This window comes from Astyanax mexicanus, chromosome 9, assembly GCF_023375975.1.
Source record: "Astyanax mexicanus isolate ESR-SI-001 chromosome 9, AstMex3_surface, whole genome shotgun sequence".
NCBI lineage: Eukaryota > Metazoa > Chordata > Actinopteri > Characiformes > Acestrorhamphidae > Astyanax > Astyanax mexicanus.
The window spans coordinates 24,119,609-24,142,261 of NC_064416.1; the positions used below are offsets into that span (position 1 = coordinate 24,119,609).

The 22,653-nt window shown below is 38.8% G+C and overlaps 1 protein-coding gene across 1 annotated transcript; it reads left to right on the top strand.

Moving 5' to 3' along the window:
- Nucleotides 1-2,163: 2,163 nt before the first annotated feature.
- Nucleotides 2,164-22,653, top strand: smad3b (SMAD family member 3b). The gene is made up of 9 exons (XM_007249152.4): nucleotides 2,164-2,591; nucleotides 12,500-12,693; nucleotides 12,852-12,986; nucleotides 14,634-14,705; nucleotides 14,807-14,857; nucleotides 16,743-16,955; nucleotides 17,070-17,207; nucleotides 18,852-18,996; nucleotides 22,510-22,653. Exons 1-9 carry the CDS (start codon nucleotides 2,389-2,391, stop codon nucleotides 22,631-22,633), a joined length of 1,275 nt encoding a protein of 424 aa, XP_007249214.1. The 5' UTR covers nucleotides 2,164-2,388; the 3' UTR covers nucleotides 22,634-22,653.

Sequence of the window (22,653 nt, forward strand, 5' to 3'; positions counted from 1 at the left end):
CTCTGTTTCATGAAAAGAAGACCCAGACAACTGTGAAAGGGAGGATCTGCCCTGCTTTGTGGTTGTCCCTGAAATGACAACCAAGTGCATATTGATACATTTATTTTCACAGTCCCCAAACCTAAATGTCATATAAAAATGTAAATAGACAATACACAACATACCTCATAACTAGAAGCCTTCTAAAATGAGAACAAAGAACTGAAAGACATTTAGCTGTTACAAAAAGTGTGAAAGTTGTGGTTTGTGTCAAATTATGTGTTTCTAAGTACTTGGTAATGTACCATAATCTTTTCACAGGCAACACTTATTATTTAATTACTAATTGGGAGAGAGGGGTTACAAAAGACAATATTTAAATAACTGTGCGTTAGGAATTGTTCATGTTCATTTTTTTTTTTTTGCTTGGACTTGTAGTTCATGGTCTGCTTCTGAAAAGACATGCACAGATTTGGGAGATCCCCCAGTGTCTGTGCAAATGAGACAAGCTGCAACAGGCCTGCAGATGTATTTGAGTGCACTGGGTGCACCCAGGGCTACTGCTGCCTTTCACCCCTCCCCCTTTGTCCCCAACTTCTTGAACTACAAGACTGGCCATCCCCGCTGAACAAAAATCTCAACTCATGAGAAAGGTAATGTGAGTAGTTTTGTTTTGCTTAATTAGAACTGGCTGAGACACCGAGAAAGAAACTGTTAGCTAGCTAGATCTAATTAGGAAACCCATAAAAACTGCTAAAAGGTCACCAGTTAAACCATTAATATTGTTTACACTGCAGTATTAGGTCACACACACACACACACATTAAATACCATTTCACACCAGTACATAACCATCATGAAGCAGACACAATTTAATAATCACATCTACAATATTTTCAGCAGGATTTTTTCTTAAGTTTTACATCACGTACCATTTTTTCATTCGAAACAGTTTGGACAATTTAATATTTAGACTGTTTGTTTATGGTGGCCAGAATGATAAGTCTTTTGTTTTCATCCTAATCTTCTAAAAAGAGTAAACACAAGGGCAGGGCAATATATTGAGTTTTATCAGTATATTTTCATACGAGATATAAGATACGACAACATTGTTTACATTTATATAGACTATGTTGCGTTTAGACAATTAGCTTAAGACAGTTCGTCTTTCTCTTCTGATACGATACATACCAGAAGATTGATCTTTCCATCTCTAGAATATACAGTATCTCCTATTCATCTACAGCTGGATGTTAATAAAAGTAGCTGTATAAACTTTGGAGCATGTAGCTTTGTCTCCGAAGTACATTTTTGTTATTACCTTATAGAATGAAAATATATTTTTTCACCAGCTAAACATTTTGAAATTTACAATATGAAACATAGCTGATTGATTTTTTTCTCACTATTGAATAATAATATAAATATTAATAAAAGTGTCTCTATGAAATTTGGTTTTGTCTCAGAAGTGTTTTTTGTTATTACTTAATAGGATGAAAAAATATTAAGATATATATAGTGTGTCCCCTTTCAGCAAAAAATATCAAAATATTAGTTTTTATCCATATCGCTCAGCCCTTGTCACCACACACACACAAGAGCAGCTGTGGCAAAAAGATACCTCTGTTTGTGTTTCATTGTTCAACAGTCCCACAAGCTTTTTGCAGAGTAATAACAAATTGTCTTCGGATGTCAAGAGAGAGTCAGACTTTAGAGTTTTAGAATATTTTTTAGTCAAGAGACCGCTTAAAAAATGATGAGTTTCAAACCAAGCTGAAGTGCTTGAATGTTTGCACCAGGAGTGGCATACATTTATCCAAAAGCAGTGTGTAAGACTGGTGGAAGAGAACATGCCAAGATGCATGAAAACTGTGATTAAAAACCAGGGTTATTCCACCAAATATTGATTTCTAAACTCTATGAATATAGAAACTTTATGAATATGAACTTGTTTTCTTTGCACTATTTATTTGTTTTCTTTTTTTTTAGAACATCTCTATTTAAAATGCTGAATAGTCCAACACTGGGCTTAAACCCTGTCTGGGAAACTTCCCCCTAAATGTCCGAGTTTTATTGCCTAAAAATTAAATCAGTGCACTGAAGGAGGAGGGGAAAGAGAGAAAGATAGGACGAGAAGGAAGGGGGCGGGGGAGGAGAGAGAGAGACAGAGCAGCTCTGAGCTCAGAGCTCAGCCGGCCTGCTGTAGAGTAGCTACAGCGCTGCCACTGGCCGCCAGCATCTAGCTCTATGTCTGGAATAGAAACTAAAGAAAGTTTCGGTATTTGATGTTTGCCCGTGATTTTACTGGTATTCCAGTGTAGCAGAGAACCGGTGTTTTACTGTTTTTCTCGCGGGATTTGACCAGCAGAAGACAGCGAGAGGCGTGAGGAGACACTGTGATACTTAAAGATGTCTATATTGCCTTTCACCCCTCCGATTGTGAAGAGGCTCCTGGGCTGGAAAAAAGGAGAGCAGAACGGGCAGGAGGAGAAATGGTGTGAAAAGGCTGTAAAGAGTCTTGTGAAGAAGTTAAAGAAGACGGGGCAGCTCGACGAGCTGGAAAAGGCTATAACTACTCAGAATGTCAATACAAAATGCATAACCATACCAAGGTATTTATGCACGGGCCGCTCCACTCCTGTTTTGTTTAGATGTCTAACGCTAGTTAGCTAACGTCAGCTAGCAGAGCTACAAAGCTAGCTAAGTTAGCTAGATAAGATTTTTTTCAGCATGAGATTAAAACCGTAAAACTGTTTTATTTAGCTAACCTACTTTTGCGACGTGATACTAGGTAGTTAGCTTAGCTAATTGTATGTATTTGTGGGCTACAAATTGTGCCTTAACCTAGCTAAGCTAAGTAGCTAGGTTAGCTAGCTTACTTTCCTTGTGAGATATAAGCTATGATGGCATTTTCAAAACTAGGTTAAAAAATAGGTTGGCTAGGTTTTAGCTAACCGCTGGTTCACTAACATACTAAGCTTTTTGCTTTCATACAGGTTAGAATAACAAACTAGCTCAGCTAAAGCTATGTTAGTTAACGTTAGTTTGCTAGTTAACGTATAACTTGTTAGCTAGCTATCTTAGCTGACATACGTATCTATCGATAACATCTAAGGTACCTGACAGCTGGTAGTTTAAACATAGGCCGTTAGCTAGCTGTTAGCTAGTTAGCTTAGCTAGTTGGTTGTTATAAACGTTGGTAAAGTTTGGGTATTTTAGCTTCGAGACTAGCCCACTTCTAGCTAACTTATGGTCTGACAACGTAACGTTACATGTTCTTCTAACTAACGTAGCAAGCTAACATTTAGCGGCATTTAGTGACTATTTGCAAGCATATTAGCTAGATACGAGTCAGTTTGCCGTAAAGTAGTTAAAATATAAAATATAAGCTAATAGCTAACTGTAATTGTTGAACATTGTTTCAGGCTAAGGCTCTTGCTAGCAAAACTATAGTTTTATTAGCTAGCTAGCTAGCGTTAGGTAGTTACTGAACGCTACATTGCTTTGTTGATTAAAAAACTGGCGTTAGCTAATATAATAATGTTTTTTAACACTAACCACTGTAAAGTTAAGAAGCTGGGTTAGCCAGCAAACTAAAAGATTTTGAATTTTTTCAGCTAGCTAGCAGGACACCCTGAATGTTAAACTCAATTGCCGACAAAGCTTTCTCAGCTTAGCACCTGTTATGCAACATGCCTGTAACTGGGACAGTAGCTGACACTTTTGACAGACCACGGCAATGTGAAAACATGTTATTGTTATTATGCGGCATTTTCACCCCAAACGTTAACTAGCTATATTGTGGATTGTTTATTTTTACTGTTTTGTAGAATATACAAGATAATGATAAAAATATTTCACATGTTTTAGTCTTTGGTCTGCAGATATTTGGTGATTTAGGTGAACGAGTTTCCGTTTCAGACTGCCAACGTTAGGTTAGATAGCCTAAAATAGGTTGACTAAATTAGCAAAATTTCTGTAGGTTTCATCAGGTTTCATGTGCTAGTTCATGTTGGTGTCTGCTCAGTGCATTTCTGCTGTTGTGTGCTTCATTTGAATCAGTTTTATCCGTGATAGTAAGAGGTCCATTTACAGCACAATGAATTTCCAGGAGCGTTTAAAGCCTGTTATGTCAGAGCCAGATCTGCTGCAGCACTGAACTGGCATGCACGGAAATGAATTGCGCTCATTCAGAGCTGGCATAAAGCCCTGTTTTGGGGCAAGCACATTACTCAAATGCAAGTGTAATTACTTTTTAAGATTACATTCTGTAGTGATTGTATATCTTATAACCACCTTTATTTATCCTTGTGAAATTTTGCAGATAGCAAAATGATGATTTAACTGAATAATTCACTTTGACGGATGACAGACCAGTACAAGCTTGTAAAGCTAGTCATGCTGAAACTTGTCAATCCATCTAGCAGGCTTCTGTGTATGAATAAACATGATCAGTACATGCACATGAAGACCATTTTGGTTTGATAAAATAGAAACATTGGAAAACATGCTTCAGCTTCTGGCGTAAACATCTCCTATCTGATTCAGAAGATGGGACAAGCACGCACAGCTAGATATAACTTCCAAATTGTTTATTTGTATCCGTATGGCATCTTGAATAGATCAAAGAAGCCTACCCTTGTTCCGTCCTGGAGTTGGCTAGGGTTGTGTTTTTCAGTGTGGTAAACAACCAGGCTTTCCACCTGCTTGTTTCATAACTTGGCACTGCATGATTTAACAATCTGAGAGAGATTTATGCACAGACTTGTTATATGACCATTTGCTTGCCCAATGGCCTGAATTGAGTTGGTGACAGTAATAGATTTTTTTATTTTTTAGCAGTGGCAGCAGGGTCACACCCACCCTCCCAACCCCCAGGAGTGAAAACGGACAGAAAGAGCCACAGAAAGCCAGATTCAATATCATTTTTATGTGCAAATAATACAAAATGATTCAAAGTTTTCAGAATTACTTATGCCTGGTGTGGAGCTACCTGCACACACTGGCTGTTTTTGAGCTGAAAGATATGAGCTGTACAGGGCTAGGATAGTAGTGTTAGCTAAAGTGTTTAGTTTAGCATTTGTTTGTTTACCAAAAAGCTGACTGCCTTTCTGTGTACTGTGGCCTTAATTTGATTTTAGTTTTAATATATGTTAATGCTAGTTTAACCTACTGTCAAGGCGTTTGTCAAGGCGTGGGTGGGTGCATGATTTGATTTGAGCGTGTGAGAGACAGAAAGTAAGAGAGTGCACATGCGAGGAAAAAGGGGCGAGACACACAGACACACAGTGAAAGAGTGAAAAATAGAGCATCCTGTTTAGCTTCTCCTCATACTTAGTTGACCAATTAATTTTGCTGTCAAGGCTGGGGAACGTTGTTGTTAGGGTGGCCACCTTACCTACATACTGATGCGGGAAACCCTGACTTAAGTTACTATCTTTTAATTTATCTCACTCTTGTTTGGGTATAGAGAGAGGAAGATTGGGTGGGACATCACATCTCTCCACTCCCTGTATCTGTTGTTTTAAATTAAAAGCCCTCTGCAAAGTATTGTAACTGCAATTTCATAACATTCATAAAATATTGAAGTTGTGGCAGCAGTCATTTTTTAGATGAAGCAAAGGGATTTTCAGTTCTTTTGTCATCTTTCTGTTTCTTATAATGTGTGAAAAATACACAGCAGCAAAGAGCGGCAATTTTTAAGACTTTGCTTTGTGCTTTCAGCAGTGTCTACTTAGTCACATATCAGGGACTGATACTTGGGAATACTTTGGTTGAACATGAGCTGGACATCTGCTCCTTAAATCTTTCTGACAGGAACGTTACTTGTACATGCTTGTCCATTGCAGTGTATGTGTGTGTCAGGAATTGCTTACTCAGAAGTCCAGCAGACTGTTTAGGCTAAGGAAAGGGTGAAAAAGTAGGTAGAGAAAGTTCATTGGGAATCCCCCATGACTCATGTTGTGTTATTAAATAGAGCTGACTTCACAGAGACATGTTGGCGCCTGAGGTCATGTTTTTATGTGGGAGCAGGAGAAGTCTGCTGTCTCTCTAGCTAAGGGTGGGGAACTTCAATTTGTTGTTTTGTTGTTTTGGTTTCTGGATTGTGATGACACAATCATAATATTGGATCATAATCCATAGTGGACCAGACCACATCTCTTTTTGGCAACATGTTCCCCCCCCCCCCCCCCCCCCAACTTTAAGAAACAAACACCTTTCAAGCAAACACCTTGTGGTTGTTGTGGAAATGGGTGTACATGTAACCCGCAAGCTCCACACACCCCTCAGACAAGGTCGATGGATGCTTAACACACAATAATATACAACAGTGTTTGTACTATGCTCTGCCCGACATGACTACTCAGCAGCCAGGAATGCAGCGCAGGCCCTGGGGAGGGCGTGGGTTGCTGTTTGGTTTGTGGTATAACCTGAGTGTTGGGGGTTAGAAGAAGAGGAGTATAAGGAGTGTGTGCAACTTAACACACATGCACACAGTCGTTATAATTTATTATATAGTGTGTAAGGCTCTCAGGCTGCCATTGTTCACCTCAGTTCCTTTTAATTGAGAGAGTAGATTGTCTGTTTGATACAGGTAGCTTGAAGGACAGAGCAGAGACTGCACTGCTCATAGGCCAGCTCAGGAAATAGCCAGCTGCTCCGAGTTTACTGAGGTCAGACCCCTTCCACACATATCCCCAGTGCAGCCTTCTTCCTTCTGCCTTATTTAAACAAAAAGCTTTGGGCAGCAAGCCTAGTTGGAGTGTTTCTACTAGTGCATGTCTGATAAATCACTTAGCCAATAAAATCTGCTGAGACCTGAGGCTCCATAGACTATCCATAGACTATCCATAGATATTATTCACAAGAAGTTTGTTTTAAATTTCTAACAAGAGATACCCTAAATGGACATATGTTGTTGAGACACCTACATATTACAACAAGAAGTTGATCTCCTTTTCTAAATCCATAGGCGTTAAAATTAAGTTGCCCCTTTTTGCTCTTTTAACAGCAACATGTTTGGAACTGTGCAGTTATTAAGTGAGCATAGCTTTTATGCTTTATGCTCAATGAACTTTAGCACTTGGTAACTTTGTGGTCTGCCACTTTGTGGTCTGAGTTGCTGTGGTTCCACAGATTTGCATGTGCTTCCACTTCTCAATAATATCACTTATAATTGATATCTTGAACACCTTGGCAGGGATAAATACATTCCACTAACTAATTTGTTTTACTGGTGGCATTATATTGCAGTACCAAGCTGGAATTCAGCTTGGTACTGGAGCTGCTTAGATTAAGTTTGCAACGATTCATTGTTGACTAATTGTTAAGTTGTAACAGTATCGCGTTTCACAAAGTTCTGGGGACAGAATTGCAACGGAAGATGGGTAAATATCTCACTCACACAGTTTACACTCAACTTAGTCTATGTCTCCAAAAGTACCCAAAAGTACTTTACACATTTAAACAACATCTAGACATTTAAATGCCTTTTAAATCTCATGTTATGTTTAGCTGTTTCTATCATTTTTAGAGATTGAGGACATGGCAGAAATAATCTTTGACTAATCGAAAAATAATCATCAGATTAGTTGACTACCAAAATAATCATTAGTTGCAGCCCTCGTTTAGATTAACTTATTCTTTCACCAATGATTATAAATGGCAGACTGCATGGCTAGGTGCGTGATTTTATACACCTGTGGCAAAGCACTGAGCCTCTTAGTGACTCATTTCAGTCACTAAGTTTTGTTTATCAGTACTTCTGTCTGTAAAGTAAACTTTTAATATAATCAGAGGAACTCTGAATTTCTGAGAATGATATCTGCTCTGAAGACTTAAACATGCAGTTCCTGATGCCCTGTGAAATGGGTGGAACAGGGGCTCAATGGGAAGCCTGATCACCAAAAAGTTCTTAATTTGGTGTGGCTAGCATGCTAACCTTTATGTATTTGCCAAATATAAAGTAGAACCAGTGTAAAACCCAAAGTAAATAAATCTATTTTTGATACTGATGAGAACACTGTGTTGCACACTCAGGCACAGCAAAAAATAAAAATAAAGGGTGAAGGACTGCTATGGTTACTTAGTAAGTAGCGTGCTTACTTAAACAGCTGTATTTAACAGTTGTAATACTAAAATGTCCCCTGATGTGCCACGCTCTGAGTCCTAGTGGTTGTGGTTGGTGACAGTTGGGTGAGAGACTGAGATTGAGTGTGTTTGCAGTGTCTTCCTTGTTGGTTTACTTTGAGCCAGTGGTGCTCTTTTTCCTCTGTTTTGGGTCTTAAGCTTAAGTGTGTGAAATATCACTAAGAAAATATTAGTATATCAAGGTTATTCGCAATACTTGTATAGATTCCCAAAAACACTGTATCGGTTTCAAATGAAAAGTTTTTATGTAAATGCATGCACCTGTAAATATTGGTCATTTTGCGTTGTTCAAACTCTGACTATGAAGAGGTCCTTCCACCCCACTATGAGAGGTCCTTCCAGGCCCACATAGCCCCCCCAGCCCCCCCACCCCCCAATACTACAGACTAAAGAGATTCCTTTGTCCGTGGGATTGTGAAAATAGCACATGAGAATAGATTATTGCTCTTTCAGGAGGCTTTTGGAACTGTTTGGGATAGGTTGTTTGCAGAATATCTGGTAATAGGTTGTATGAGATAACTGCCTGCAGATATCGCAGTATATTGCAATTTATTAAATTGTAACCCCTGTTTGTGATACCTAGAATATTGCTAGATTGCATAGCCCTAGTAACTGGGAAGCCTATTTTAAGGTCAGCTCAGCCAGGGCAGATGAATAAAATTTTACCCAAGATTATTTAAAAAGTATTTATGGAAAAAAAAAACAGAAATTGGTTATAGAGGTGAATCCCATTTAAGTTATTTATATTTTTGCTTGCCTACAGATGTGACTCCAACTTAATGCCTTCTGAAAATGTAGATGGAACACCATTCTTGTTAACTCAAATAGACAAAAACATAAAAGCTAAGCTCTGGGTTTAATTTTTGACCATATTAAATGTGTTCTTGGCTGTTTTCTGTTATAAGTAGGTCTTATTTCCTCAGTAAGAACCTTTGGTATAGCTGCCTTTGAAACTTTGGGCACTAGCCAGTAGACCACATTTCATTAAGAATATGAGCACCACATTACAGTTGAAAATGTGTGGAAGTTTATTATGGGAGGAAACCCTCAGTCTACTGGTCATCCACATTTCCTTCCCCCAGTGCTTTCCACTACCTCTTTAGTTTTCATTTATTGACCACAGTTTTCTATTCATCATGCACCCATTGATTTGTTTTGGCCAGTTATAGTATTCCAGCTGGTTAAATTTTCACCCCAACACAATAATGTTCTGTTACTCTAAATGTTTCTTTCTTTCTTCATGTTTTGTTTATTTATAATTGTTTAATTTTCTAAATTATGTTATCAGCCTACAATTAGCCTTCTGACATTGTGTGAAACAGAGTGAGTTTGTGGGGGCAGGGCTGATGCTCTTGATTGTGACTTTGGGCTGAATGGGCTCTGCTGGATCTGGACAGGCTGGAGGTCACTGAGGCTGCAGTCAGAATAGAAACATGCACAGCTCTTTCAGCAGCACTGCACTGCAGACTGCAGGAGTGACTGCGAGACTCCAGACTTGGGCTTTGTCTGAGTGAACGAGGCTACACAATAGAGGCTGCAGGCTCTCCCTTTCAGGAGACGTTCTAGCAGACGGGCCAGTCATCAGTCCTTTGTGTCCTGCTTCATGGTAAATAAGGCCATTTAAAAATGGCCTTCTGCATTAATACATAGTCTTATGGTTTCTTATGCATCAAGTTTGTTGGGAATTGTTGTTTATTCTTAAACTGTTGTGGCCAGTTTAAGAATACCTATCCCAAATCTTAATTTCTAAATTGAATCTTAATTTAAAGTTATACTTTTTTAATTTATTAAAGGATCATATTTTGCAGTTAAAGCAAAACAGATATCAAACATTCGACTGATTTTAAGTACCTAATTGTTTATCGTTTAAAAATGCGATTGCCATTATCTTCTATTTTAGTTTTCTATCTAGTTGATTCAGTTTTTAGCTGTCAAAACTTTTTAACAGTAGTTGCTCCTTGTTGGGTGAAATTGGGGATGCACATAGGGCTGTTTCAGTATCACCATCGCAACACATGCATGTGCAATAGTCACATCACAGGACATGCAGTGTCTAATTATTAACAACTTGTCAACTCAACTTCATTGCCGAATAACTGATAATTTGTAACAGCACTGCACTACACAAGGTGCTGGAAACAGAAATGCAATAGGAGAGGAATAATGGGCTCACTCACACAGTTTAAACTCTATTTGGTAACCAAAAGTGCCCAAACGTAACAGATTACATTTTCTCATTGAATATCAGCTAATTTCACATTTAAGTGTCTTGTGGGCATTTAAGTGACATTTAAATCCCATGTTCAGCTGTTTCTATCATTTTATAGGGATAGATAAAACTAGAAACAGGAAGCAGGGAATGTTAGAGTAATTGACTAATCAGAAAAATGTTTCAGAAATTAGATGACTATCAAAATAGTCATTAATTGCAGAAATAGCTGCTCCGTTCATTTTTCTTTTGTTTAAAATTTTTTAAACCGTTATGATATTTATCCAGTTTATCCGGTTTTGTTGTGGTGGATGTGGTGAATACTGTATGAAAGCTAGAGCTGGATGATGTGGTAAAATATTGTAGCACAATATTACAGTGTTTTGGACACACAGACAAAATGCATCAGCAGTTGTAAGTCTTACAATCTTCTATTTAAATACTCTCTAATGCATCACCCAGTAATTTTTATTCAGTTTTTGCTGCACATAATCATGACTAATTATGCTCTTTGAAATAAAATGTACAGGTGCATCAGTATTTCTTAAGCATTTTTGGCTATATGAAAATAAAATGTATCATAATACAATAAATGATCCTCATATTGCCCAGAAGCAGCAGATTCTTAATACTGGCCTGTATTTTTTTGATACCTGACTTGTCAAGATCTGCTGTTCTGCTACTGAACTTGCTTACCCAAAACATATACACGCGCATTCATACTTCATTCATATACACACTCCTCCTCCTCTGCTGTCAGAGGTCAATGAGAAGTGAGAAAATTCTGATCTGTAGTGAAAATGCATTAAGATAATGGAGCTCTTTTGTGCGGCCTGTCGTGCTGCCTGGCACACAATCGCATGAGGATGATTCATGCCACAGTAGCAGCACTCCACTCTCACACCAAATGACCTCTCAACGAGCAGCTGTTTGTTCCACTCAATTTGACGAAGTGAAAAAAGGCTGAGATAAGGCCTGCTGCTCTTTAGCATCAATGAAACACTTGCTTCATTTGAATTTCCTGACTTATTGTGTGTCTTTCAAAAAATAAAAAAAGAGTTGCCTGGATGTTTTTGCTGGTTCTGATAGGGTTGGGAGCTTTGTTTTGACTGATAGAAACACGAAAATAAAAGTGTTAATATAAAGCAGTAAAAGAACGAAATAAAAACAATATTAGTATCAGCACCAGGGAGTGGGAATCTTAGAGCATCTCCCAATATAATATTGTTACAGTATGTTGCCCCGATAACGATAATATCACAATACTGTGATTTTCCAATACTCAGTGAATCGCAAGGCAGTTCTTTTTGATACTTCACGGCATCTGTGGAGGAGAACTTCTTCAGAAGCACAACTCTTAATTCTTTACTATTTATCAAGCTACCAGTAGTCCTTTTAAATGCTGTGTGTGGGGAGCAGTACAACAGCCAATACAGCTGTCATAAACAGAACAAAATTACAGATGAGATATGTAAGTAAATCTGCTCATCTTGAGTCTGAGGTGCTTTTACACAGGATCTACACAGGATCTGTGTAGATGAACTTTGTCTATGGAAATTTGGTCTTCCAGGTTAGTTAGTGAACAACTGCTTGCTCTGGAAATCATAATGAAAAAGGATGCGGTCAAGTTAAATGCCACGCCAAAAAAATAGGCTAGGATTAAGTGTGATGGTTTGCATTTTAGTCAGATGGCTACTTCCTGTCAAAGTAGGTGGTGCTTCACCATGTTAAGGTGTGAGAAGCCCTCCAGTTTCAGATTATTTGCTTGGAAGACAACCTCTGGGTAATAGGGGTCTGGCTGCAGTGGTTTATTTTGCATATCCTGACTGCTAGATATCAGTGTTGTGCTTCACCTTTAGACTAGTTTTTCTAAAAACATATTTAAAAACAATTGCAACATATTATCTTGATTAAAATATCAAAATATAGTGTATGACGTGTCATATCGCCAAATTCTTGCCAGCACCCAGCTATACTGGCTACAGCTTTACTGCACATAAATGTGCTTTTTTTTACTTGATCAGAAGGGGGCTAGCTGATTTTGAGTGTTAAAAAGGCTATATCAACTGTAATAATTAAGTATAGTAGGAACAAGTATCTGCTGTGTGAGTTTATTTATTATTATTATTATTTATTTATTTATTTTTTCATTCCACTTAGGTCTCTAGATGGACGTCTGCAGGTGTCTCATAGAAAAGGCCTCCCTCATGTCATCTACTGTCGTCTGTGGCGCTGGCCTGACCTTCAGTCCCACCATGAGTTGCGCGCTGTAGACCTGTGTGAGTTTGCTTTCCACATGAAGAAGGATGAAGTGTGTGTCAATCCCTATCACTACCAGCGTGTGGAGACACCAGGTAAGTCCTTGCGCAGGAATGTGTTGTGGAAGTGAAAGTGCTTTACACCTGTTAAATTCGCAAGCTTTAATCCACCTTATCAGATTGTACACGTCTCTATATTCAACTTGATGTTGATTTGTCCTTGATGAGAACCTCACGTGTGTGTCTGTGTGCAGTTTTGCCCCCTGTGCTGGTACCCCGACACACTGATATCCCAGCTGAGTTTCCTCCGCTGGACGACTACAGCCACTCTATTCCTGAAAACACCAATTTTCCTGCAGGAATAGAGCCTCAGATCAACTACATACCAGGTTAGTGTAAAACAAAACATACACACAGTCACCCAGACAGTCACTCTGTCTGCACGCGCACTCTATCTTTGACTTACTTAATTAAAATGTCTTGTCAAAATAGGAGTCCCTAATACACTTAGTAAAATTGGATGAGACACAGACTGACACATTTCTTCCCTTTTCAGTGGGGCACACTCTCTACATGTTGATGCTACAAGTCACATGTTGTAGTTAGTAAATAGAATAACACTCTCTCAACAGAACAGTGTGGAGTAGAGGAGTAGTATTATACTTAGTTTCTTTTATATTTTGTTATTTTACTTTAGTTATGCCTTGTATTGGTTGATATTTGCCTGAAAATAATATCTACATTGGACAAATTTGACTAATGTTCTGTAAATAAGGCTCTAAGATTCCAGCAGAAGTGCACAGAATAAAGTCACAAAAATGTATTTTACCCAAAAACTAAGTTTAATCTGTTAGGATATTTTAAACATGTAAAGGCCCTATTTGTATGTATTTTTGCAAAAGTCCTTCAAATGACACATGCACTAAATGTAATTTTGGTTTATTTTTACATATCGCATTCTGCAGTTTCCAGATTTTGTATACAAGCTTGCTTATATTAATCATCAAATGAAACTAAGTGGAACCATCAGCATTATTCGTGATTAGGCACTAAATTCAGGTGCATTTATTAGCTTGCATCTTTACTGCAGGCGTATGGAAGTGTACGTTCAGTGAAAAATGGTTGGAAAATTTCGCATTGTGGTTAGTTTAAATCCAGTTTAAGGGAATCCATACACAGCTTGTTGGAATTTGTTCAAGAATATATATAGAAGAATATATCTTTAAGGAATAAAATCTGTGCCACAACTCGATATATCTGTGCCACTACTCCAAACAGCATTCTGCTCCACACCTAATCTTAAAGCTAAGGTCTGAACAGTGTTGCAAAACCCCAGTCCGATAACACTTAACAAAGGAGAAGGAGAAATTTTCCTAGAAATGTTTCCTGATTTTAAGATTACTCATTTCTTCACTTGCGGTGAAGACTAAACAACATATTGTTCCGATATGCAGTCTGATATGCTCTTTAGATCCCTAATCTACTAATGGAGGACATCAAATAGGAGGTATTTGTTTTGATATTTAAAAACTGAACATGGAAAGATGGTCGTCCAGTCTAAGTACCTGGGCTTGCAGTTTAGATGGCATGGGAAAACTTAAAGCAAGTAAAAAAGTGATCAGTTCTCTAACCATTTGTAGCACTTTATAATATGACTACATGCTTTTTGACCATGTAGTGGTTTAATAAGTATGAATAAATATTTGTTTATATAAGTATTGGTTTGAATAATTATTGCGTTATTATGCATAGTTAACATCTTAATGCTCAGAGAGCAAACCTTTGCGTCCTTTACTAGGCAGGGTCATATGAACTGGCACATGAAACAGTATAGTATATGTCATATTTCATACCACTTTTTGAAATAGAGAGCATTCTCTTCAACCCATAACAGCATGGATTACTATAGGCTTGAATGATTTTTCTTGGTGGCATATGAATGAAATTGCATCAGTTTCATGCAGGAATCACGGACCTGTATATGAAAGATATATCTAGTCATTCTGACCATGCTTTTTTTTTTCTTTAACTTTCAGAGACACCTCCTCCAGGATACCTCAGTGAAGATGGTGAAAGCAGTGATCAACAGATGAACCACATGGACACAGGTCAGAACTCTGTCTTCCCGCTCAACATTCTTCTCTGATTAGAATCTGCACACGATAACTCAGATTGCAGGCTGCTGTCTCATTCTCGCATGTCTCTGCAGGTTCCCCCAGCCTGTCACCCAACCCTGTCTCCCCTGCAAATAGCAACCTCGGTAAGAACCAGCTTTCACTATTTATTCAACGTTGATATTTACTGTAAGTTTTATAGCCATGCTTTAAATATCCATCCAGACATTAAAGAGGTTCAGAGAAATGTTATGTTTCTCTTAGTTCATGGTTGGTTACTTTTGAAAAGTGGAAATCCTCAAAAAGAATCTTCCTTCCTGAACTCCTATATAGAGATGTTTCTGTTCATTGCTTTAATCTGGCTGAATCATCAGCGCCATATCATCTTTACAGTGAACGTGTGCCAGACCCACGTGTGTGTTGAGTGATTACAGACGCCGGAAGTGCGCCTCCGCACATCCGAGGGTGTGCCGCTGTTAGTGATAGTTCTGTTATTATGTGAGTAATTGCTTCAGCTAGTGCTTAAAGGAATAGTTTGGCAAAAAGTCAAATAGTAAGCACCAGATACAGTTGATCAGCCAAGACATGTTTAGTATTTGATGTCTGCTTCTTTTGTAGCTCAGTTACAGGCCCTGACATTAGGGAGGAACCACAAGGCCCTGAACTTTGTGGGTAATTTTTAGAGATAACAATTAGCTTCTTGATGTTTTTTTGGCGGTTTGCTATGTTTGGAGTTTGTACATATGGGTGTGTGAAGGAAATGAAGTAACCGTTACAGGAATGTTTGCTGCTCAGTTGTTTGTTACTGACTTGTGATGACATCAGAACAGGATGTTTTCCTCTATGTGAAAACTTCCCTAGACTTCCCTTGATATTAGTGATATTAACGCTGTGATTTGTGTATGCATGCACCATGCTGTGTGCGTTAATGGGCCCTAGTCCTCGGAGAGGTCGTAGTCTACAGGGATTTACCTCTGCGCTGTAAGAGGAAACCTCATATGAAAGGAGTCTTTGTTTTTGTCCTCTGTGTTATCAGACAGCCCTGGTTATCTAATGATAATATCCTGTAGCGTTATTCTAACTCTGTACTGAACCTCTGGGAGGGTGTTTATTTTGTACAAATAATAAATGGCCAAATTTCACATGGTCTGCTTGTTCTTAAAGGGTCCAAACTTAAATTAAAGATAAAAGTTCAGTTTTACTTTGGTTGATGTTTGCCTGAAAATAATATCTACATTGGCCCATGCACAAATTTGATTGATATTCGGTAAGTAAGGCCCTAAGATTTTAGCAATGCAGAGAACACAGCCAGAATCGCAGAATTAAGTCACAAAAATGAATTTCACAGATGAAGATTGCAAAATTCACAACTTGACAAGACACAAAAACAACCAAAACATAAGGTAAAGCATGAGTTTACGCAGGATTGTACTGCTATTTGTTTTTAGTTACATATTCCATTTAAGATTATGAAACATGATCTGTGAAACCGTGTTTCAATGATATATAAATTTACGTGGAATATTGTATGCCATTGCATGGGGTGTTCTGCTCTTGTATAAATGTGTATGGAGCCACTGTACAGTGTATTTTAATAGATACAGTGCAGTAATGCTATTGTCTATGTAATTGTAGTTGATGCATAGTCCCTTTAAAAAAAACTTAACAATGAGAAAATTAGTAGATAGGACCTGTACTAAAAGGTTCATAATGTTTGGGGGCACTAGAACACTAAAATATTTAATTGCCATCACAGTCAGTGGAAGCCAAAATACAAATATAATAATATATTTTCATTCCACATACTTTTGTAGCATTTCTCTGTTTCTATGACATAATATTAAAAACTACCAGGTTCATGTTTTGCCAAAAATGTTTGGATGATGTTCATAACCTGTTAAAATGTTCATAAAACACAGTAGAACTTAATCTAACTAAATCTAACCCTGTACTTGTAATGTATACATTTTGTAAATGTAATATATATATACATTCAGCTCTCATGTTGTCCTGTGTGTTTGTGCATTTCAGACCTGCAGCCAGTAACCTATTGCGAGTCAGCATTCTGGTGCTCCATCTCGTACTATGAGCTAAACCAGCGAGTGGGAGAGACCTTCCATGCCTCACAACCCTCTCTAACTGTGGACGGCTTCACGGACCCCTCCAACGCCGAGCGCTTCTGCCTGGGCCTGTTATCTAATGTCAACCGCAATGCAGCTGTGGAGCTCACTCGCAGACACATCGGTACTTTATGTTTAGACCTTCACTGGATGTTAGGCTGAACAGATCTTATTATTTATTATAAGGGAGATGTGTGCTGGGAGTAACACGTTCTTTCTCTTACTTTTTCTCTTTGAGGTCGGGGAGTGCGGCTGTACTACATTGGTGGAGAGGTGTTTGCAGAGTGTCTGAGTGACAGTGCCATCTTTGTCCAGAGTCCAAACTGTAACCAGCGCTATGGCTGGCACCCCGCCACTGTGTGTAAAATTCCCCCAGGTAAGCTGTACATATACAAAACACATTGAATGGTATATCCCAGATAATACAGTGGTATGAAAAAAGTTGGGGCACCCCTGATAATTGAAACACAAAATTTGTTTGGTAAGCTCATTGACCCTTGACCTACATACACTTGTTAATTCAATTATGAGAAAGGGTTAAGGTGGCCATTTGCACGTTTTTCTCTTTTTTGCATCTTCTCTGAACACTGGCAGCATGGGAGCCTCAAAACAACTCTCGAATAACCTGAAAACAAAGATTGTTCAACATAATGGTTTAGGGGAAGGATACAAAAAAGCTATCTCAGAGATTCCAGCTGTCAGTTGTGCGATTGTGAGGAACATAGAGAGGAAACCACAGACACAGTTCTAGTTAAGGCCCGAAGTGTCAGACCAAGAAAAATCTCAGAAAAACAGAGGCAAAGGATGGTGAGAACAGTCAGTCAACCCACAGACCAGCTCCAAAGAGCTGCAACATCATCTTGTTGCAGATGGTGTCACTATGCATCATTCAGCTATTCGGCGCACTTTGCACAAGAAAAGGCTTTATGGGAGAGTAATGCAGAAGAAGCCTTTTCTGCGGAAACGCCACAAATAGAGTTGCATGAGGTATGCTAAAGCTAAAGCATGTTTGGACAAGCCAGCTTCGTTTTGGAATAAGGTTCTGTGGACTGATGAAACTAAAATTAAGTCCTTTGGAGGGCGGTATGCATGGTGGAAAAAGAACACAGCATTCAAAGAAAAACACTTTACTGCTCCCCACAGTAAAATTTGGTGGTGGTTCCATCATGCTGTGGGGCTGTGTGATCAGTGCAGCTACAAGAATTTTTGATAAAGTTGAGGGTCACATGGATTCCAGTTTCTGTCAGCAGGTTAAAGCGCAGGGGCTGGGTACTTCAACAAGACAACGACCCTGAAAACTGCTCAAAATCTACTATTGCACTCGTGCAGAGGAACAAGTACAATGTTCTGGAATGATCATCTCTGTCCCCAGACCTGAATATTATTGAAAATCTGTGGTGTGATTTAAAGCGGACTGTAAACTATAGGAAGTGTTTAGAGGCTGATATTTCTGCAAAAGGAGGATCTACTAAATATTAATGTACTTTTTCTGTTGAGGTGCTCAAATTTAGGCACCTGCCTAATTTTGTTAAAATATTTATTTCACACTTTCTGTAAATCCTATAAACTTCTTTTTACTTCTCAAATATCACTGTGTTCGCCTGCTATATGATATATTTAACTGAAGTTCCTGATCTGAACAACCAATGATTTATAAAGGAAAATCATGAAAATTATCAGGGGTGCCTAAATAATTTCATACCACTGTAAACAGTCAGTCGCTAATGTGACTGTGATAATGTAATAATCATGGCAGGCCCACCTGTGCTTATTTAAGTAAAAGTTTTTTGTTGTAGGCTGTATTGCTGTAATAGAAGTGAAGTGGTGGTGGCCTAATCGGCTGATGTTTTTATCATACACAGTGATGTTACTGGTTAACCAAAACAACAGTTAGGCCATAGTCATATCAGCTGTGATTGATGGCATGTGCTCATATGTACACATCCTGTGAGTCACTCGTGCATGCAGCTGCTGTACTTCCTCAGTGTGCAACGGAATTGCTCAAACTGTTTCCTTTTAGGGTGTAATCTGAAGATCTTCAATAACCAGGAGTTTGCTGCTCTGCTGGCCCAGTCGGTGAATCAGGGATTTGAGGCTGTGTACCAGTTGACCCGCATGTGCACTATCCGCATGAGCTTTGTCAAAGGCTGGGGAGCAGAGTACAGGTGAATATATTGAACACGCACAAACACACTTACTCACTCACACAAGGCCAGTATGTGTGAACAACTGCCTGAACGGTAATTAACCTGGGTGTGTGTCAGGTGGTTTGTTGACATTGAGGCTGAGAGGTAGCTGAACAAGCTTATTTGGAACTAAAGGTCAGCAGCAAGCTGAATGTGGAGGAAGAGCCTGTGCGTCATAAGAATATCTTGTGCAATCCATCCAGTTACTTCTCATCACACATCATGGCCGAGGCCAGCGTGAGGGGAGTGTGTGAGGAGTGACTCAGTGAGTGAGTGTATAAAGTTAGCTTCGATGTAAGATTGTTGGCTAACATTGCTAACAAACAGTCACTAGATTCATCTCAGGGAGATGCATACCCAAATACACTGTTTAACCCAACTAAAAATGCATTATTGTCTTTATTTATTTTACACAGACAAAGTGTTGTGGTTTAGAATACTTCATCTTTAAAGTATCTTGTAAAGAAAAAATAAATAAATTGCCCATATAAAATACATATAATCCAGTCATAGTACGAGGTTGTGTTCGTACACTTCTGTAAAGCAGCATTCATGCAAAAAAAAACATAATTTCCAGGGACATTCTTGAATTTTATGACTGTGTAAAACCACATGCTGCAAACATTACAAAGGAATGGCTACAAAAAAAGAGGGCAAGGATACTGGACTGACCTGTCTACAGTCCTTACCAGTCCGCAGTGTAGTGTGTAGATTTTTGGAAAAAAAAAAAAAATAGGTGCAGTTGGCAAACTCTGTATTGTTGTATGCTTGAAGACTTGTTTGCAGGAGGAATAGGAAAAAAATAATACCTAAAACATTACATTACAAAATAATGAATGAGTTCATGTCCCAACTTTTTTGGAATGTGTTGCAGGCCTGTAATGCAGAAATGTTTTATATGTTTATATTTTAAACATAAAATATCTTGGCTTTATACTGCCTGTTATTAAATGCTGTCCCACTACTGATTTGGGGTTGTTTTGTTGAGATTGGGGCAGGAAAAGCTCATTGTTTTTGTTATCAATCTTAGCCTAGCATCTCCTGTTCTAATCAAAGAAGTCAACTTTAGACAGCAAACATGTCTTGTCAGATGGATTGCATCTGGGTTAAGAGATAAATCATTTTAATTTTCTGCTTTTCCTTTGACACACATACTCACACTATAAGCCTGTCACTGTTCTACTGCCTTACTTTTAACTTGGACACTCACAGTGTCACTCTAAAGGCAACACACATACCCTTTCACCCATTACCTTACAATCTAGTTTATTGCCTTCAATTTCTCCCTCCTGCTTTTAAAATCAATTTATTTTCTTAGGTAATGTTCTACAGTGACATCTGTTCTTAGGCATTTATGGCCCTACATATTCAGGAGCAGTTAAGTGTATTTGTGTGACAGGCTTTAACAGGCCCAAACTGCACATACTTGGTTTGCTCATCTCATCCTGTGGTCAGATAAGAGGGGGGATGGTTTCTGTCTGTGGTCTCCCTCTCCTTTTTGGTTCTGGCAAAAACACAGTAGTGGTTAAAGGGTTAAAAAGGCCTTTGCTTCTTGGTGGTTCGTTTTTGTCCGCACATGCTCTAAAAAAAAGGTTGAATTGTAAGGACCTGAATACACCTAGCATTAACATGCGTTTTGTATCTGGATAGACTTGGACTGGATTCTCTTTAAACTTGTTATTAAAATGCATGCCCAGATGAGATCAGATTTTGCTAAAATAAAATAAAAAAAAACAATGCAACAATATATAGTTATTGCATTCTCATAATGGCTGTATACAGAAATATGACTAATAACCTGCAAGAACGCATGTGAGCATGTGCATACATGCACACAGATTAAAGGAGACAAAGAGTGCAGGAGAAAGATGCAAAGAGCCACAATTATCTCTATGGTTGCTTATTGCTTTCAGATTTGCATTATTGTTTGCCATTAAGAATGAATGGGGAGCAAAAGTGCACACCCATCAACTGTACTTTTGTTCACCCAAAACAGGCCCCTGTGACCAAATTCACAGTTCTTTTGCGACACACTCATTTATTTGTTGTTGTTTTTTGTCATCCCTTGTTCCTCCCATTGACTCATATTCATTTTCATTTTGACTAAGTTCCAGTCTTTTCTTTGCCTGATGGGCAACAAACTGCATGCACTTCTTCAGGGCCGGCACTCAAACGTTAATCTACAGCTGTCCTGACCCACACTCCTCCACTTGTTGTTTCTTAATCCCTCGTTCCTCCCATTTATGCTTGTTCTGAAGGAAATATTGAACTATGGTAATATAGTGATTATCATTATTTTTACAAGGAAAATACTCAAATTTGTCATGTGCTTATATCTTGGGGCATGTAGCCCTAATACTTCCTCTTCCACCTCGAAGCATAACAGTAATCGAGATGCCCTACGTCTAGACATGCATGCGCAAAACAAAGGGTTAAGGGCTAAGTGGTAGGGCCAAGGGGTAAAATGGGATTGGGCTATAACCTACATCTGTACTTACCCACACTTAGGTTTCTGTTTTTGTTTTTTTTTTCCCCTCATTTTTTCATTAATTGTACCTCTAGCTTCAGCTGTGCAAATGTCATTTTTTCCCCTTCAAAAAGTGCTCTTTTTCTTGTTTCCTAGATAAATGTTTTGTGACATTTTTTTTTTTGTAGAAATGTGTAGAAAACATATATTCTGCCTATATTTGTTGTAAATGTTGACGTGACTCTTCTCTGGTCATCTCTAAATCTGTCTAAATGTGGTGATTTGATCAGATTTTGTTCACAATGAATCTGGGGTGTTTTTTAAACCTGGCTTTGCAAGTAAAATCTGATCATGATACAATAAACAATGCATGTTATTGCCAGGCAGTAATAGACTGAATAAGATTGAGGGGGGTAGAGGCGGGCAGATGTACCCGGGTGGGCTAAGCTATTATACACTAGACGTAAGAGGAACTGTGTGAGGAGTCTAGTTTGCCAGAGTTAGACTTTAACTACTGTAGACGTAGCGAATGAGGGAGAATGGAGTGAGTTTAAAGTGGAAAGAGACGGCGGGAGAGCGTTGTGTAACAGGGCAGGAATGCAGTAGATGGGCGGGAGTGCGTGGGAGGGAGACATGCCTGTGTAGGAGGTGTTCACACACAGAGATGGAGGGGAGAGATTTACAGAGGCTTGTAGCAAAAGCAGGCAAACAGATGTAGAGAAAGTCATGTAGTGTGAATGAATACGTGCTGATGCTTTAAAGTAGGACTGTATTTCATAATAACCTTTTTATCAATCAAAGGCCTTCAATAGCAATGTCTGTGTGTGTGACCCTTGTCCTTAATTATTGTTAATGATTTATAAATCTCTATTGTACTGTGATGTATTAAGAGCTAAGGCTGCATACTCTTGGAAGCTCTTCTAGCCAGTGTGACCACTACTGACCAGTCTGGAGCTTCATGAAAGAGCTTGTAGTGCTGAAAGCTCCTTACTGACCCAGATTCCTCTTTATTCCACCGTCTGCAGGCGCCAGACAGTGACCAGCACCCCCTGCTGGATAGAGCTACACCTCAACGGCCCTCTCCAGTGGCTGGACAAGGTGCTCACGCAGATGGGCTCACCCAGCATCCGCTGTTCCAGTGTGTCGTAGGAGACACCTGTACCTCTAAA

What these genes read in the sequence shown, in the direction of transcription:
- smad3b (XM_007249152.4), top strand. Translation starts at nt 2,389, where the DNA reads ATGTCTATATTGCCTTTCACCCCTCCGATTGTGAAGAGGCTCCTGGGC. An exon ending in GATGAACCACATGGACACAG is followed by an intron (nt 14,706 to 14,806) that starts GTCAGAACTCTG and finishes ATGTCTCTGCAG; the next exon opens with GTTCCCCCAGCCTGTCACCC. An exon ending in TGTGTGTAAAATTCCCCCAG is followed by an intron (nt 17,208 to 18,851) that starts GTAAGCTGTACA and finishes GTTTCCTTTTAG; the next exon opens with GGTGTAATCTGAAGATCTTC.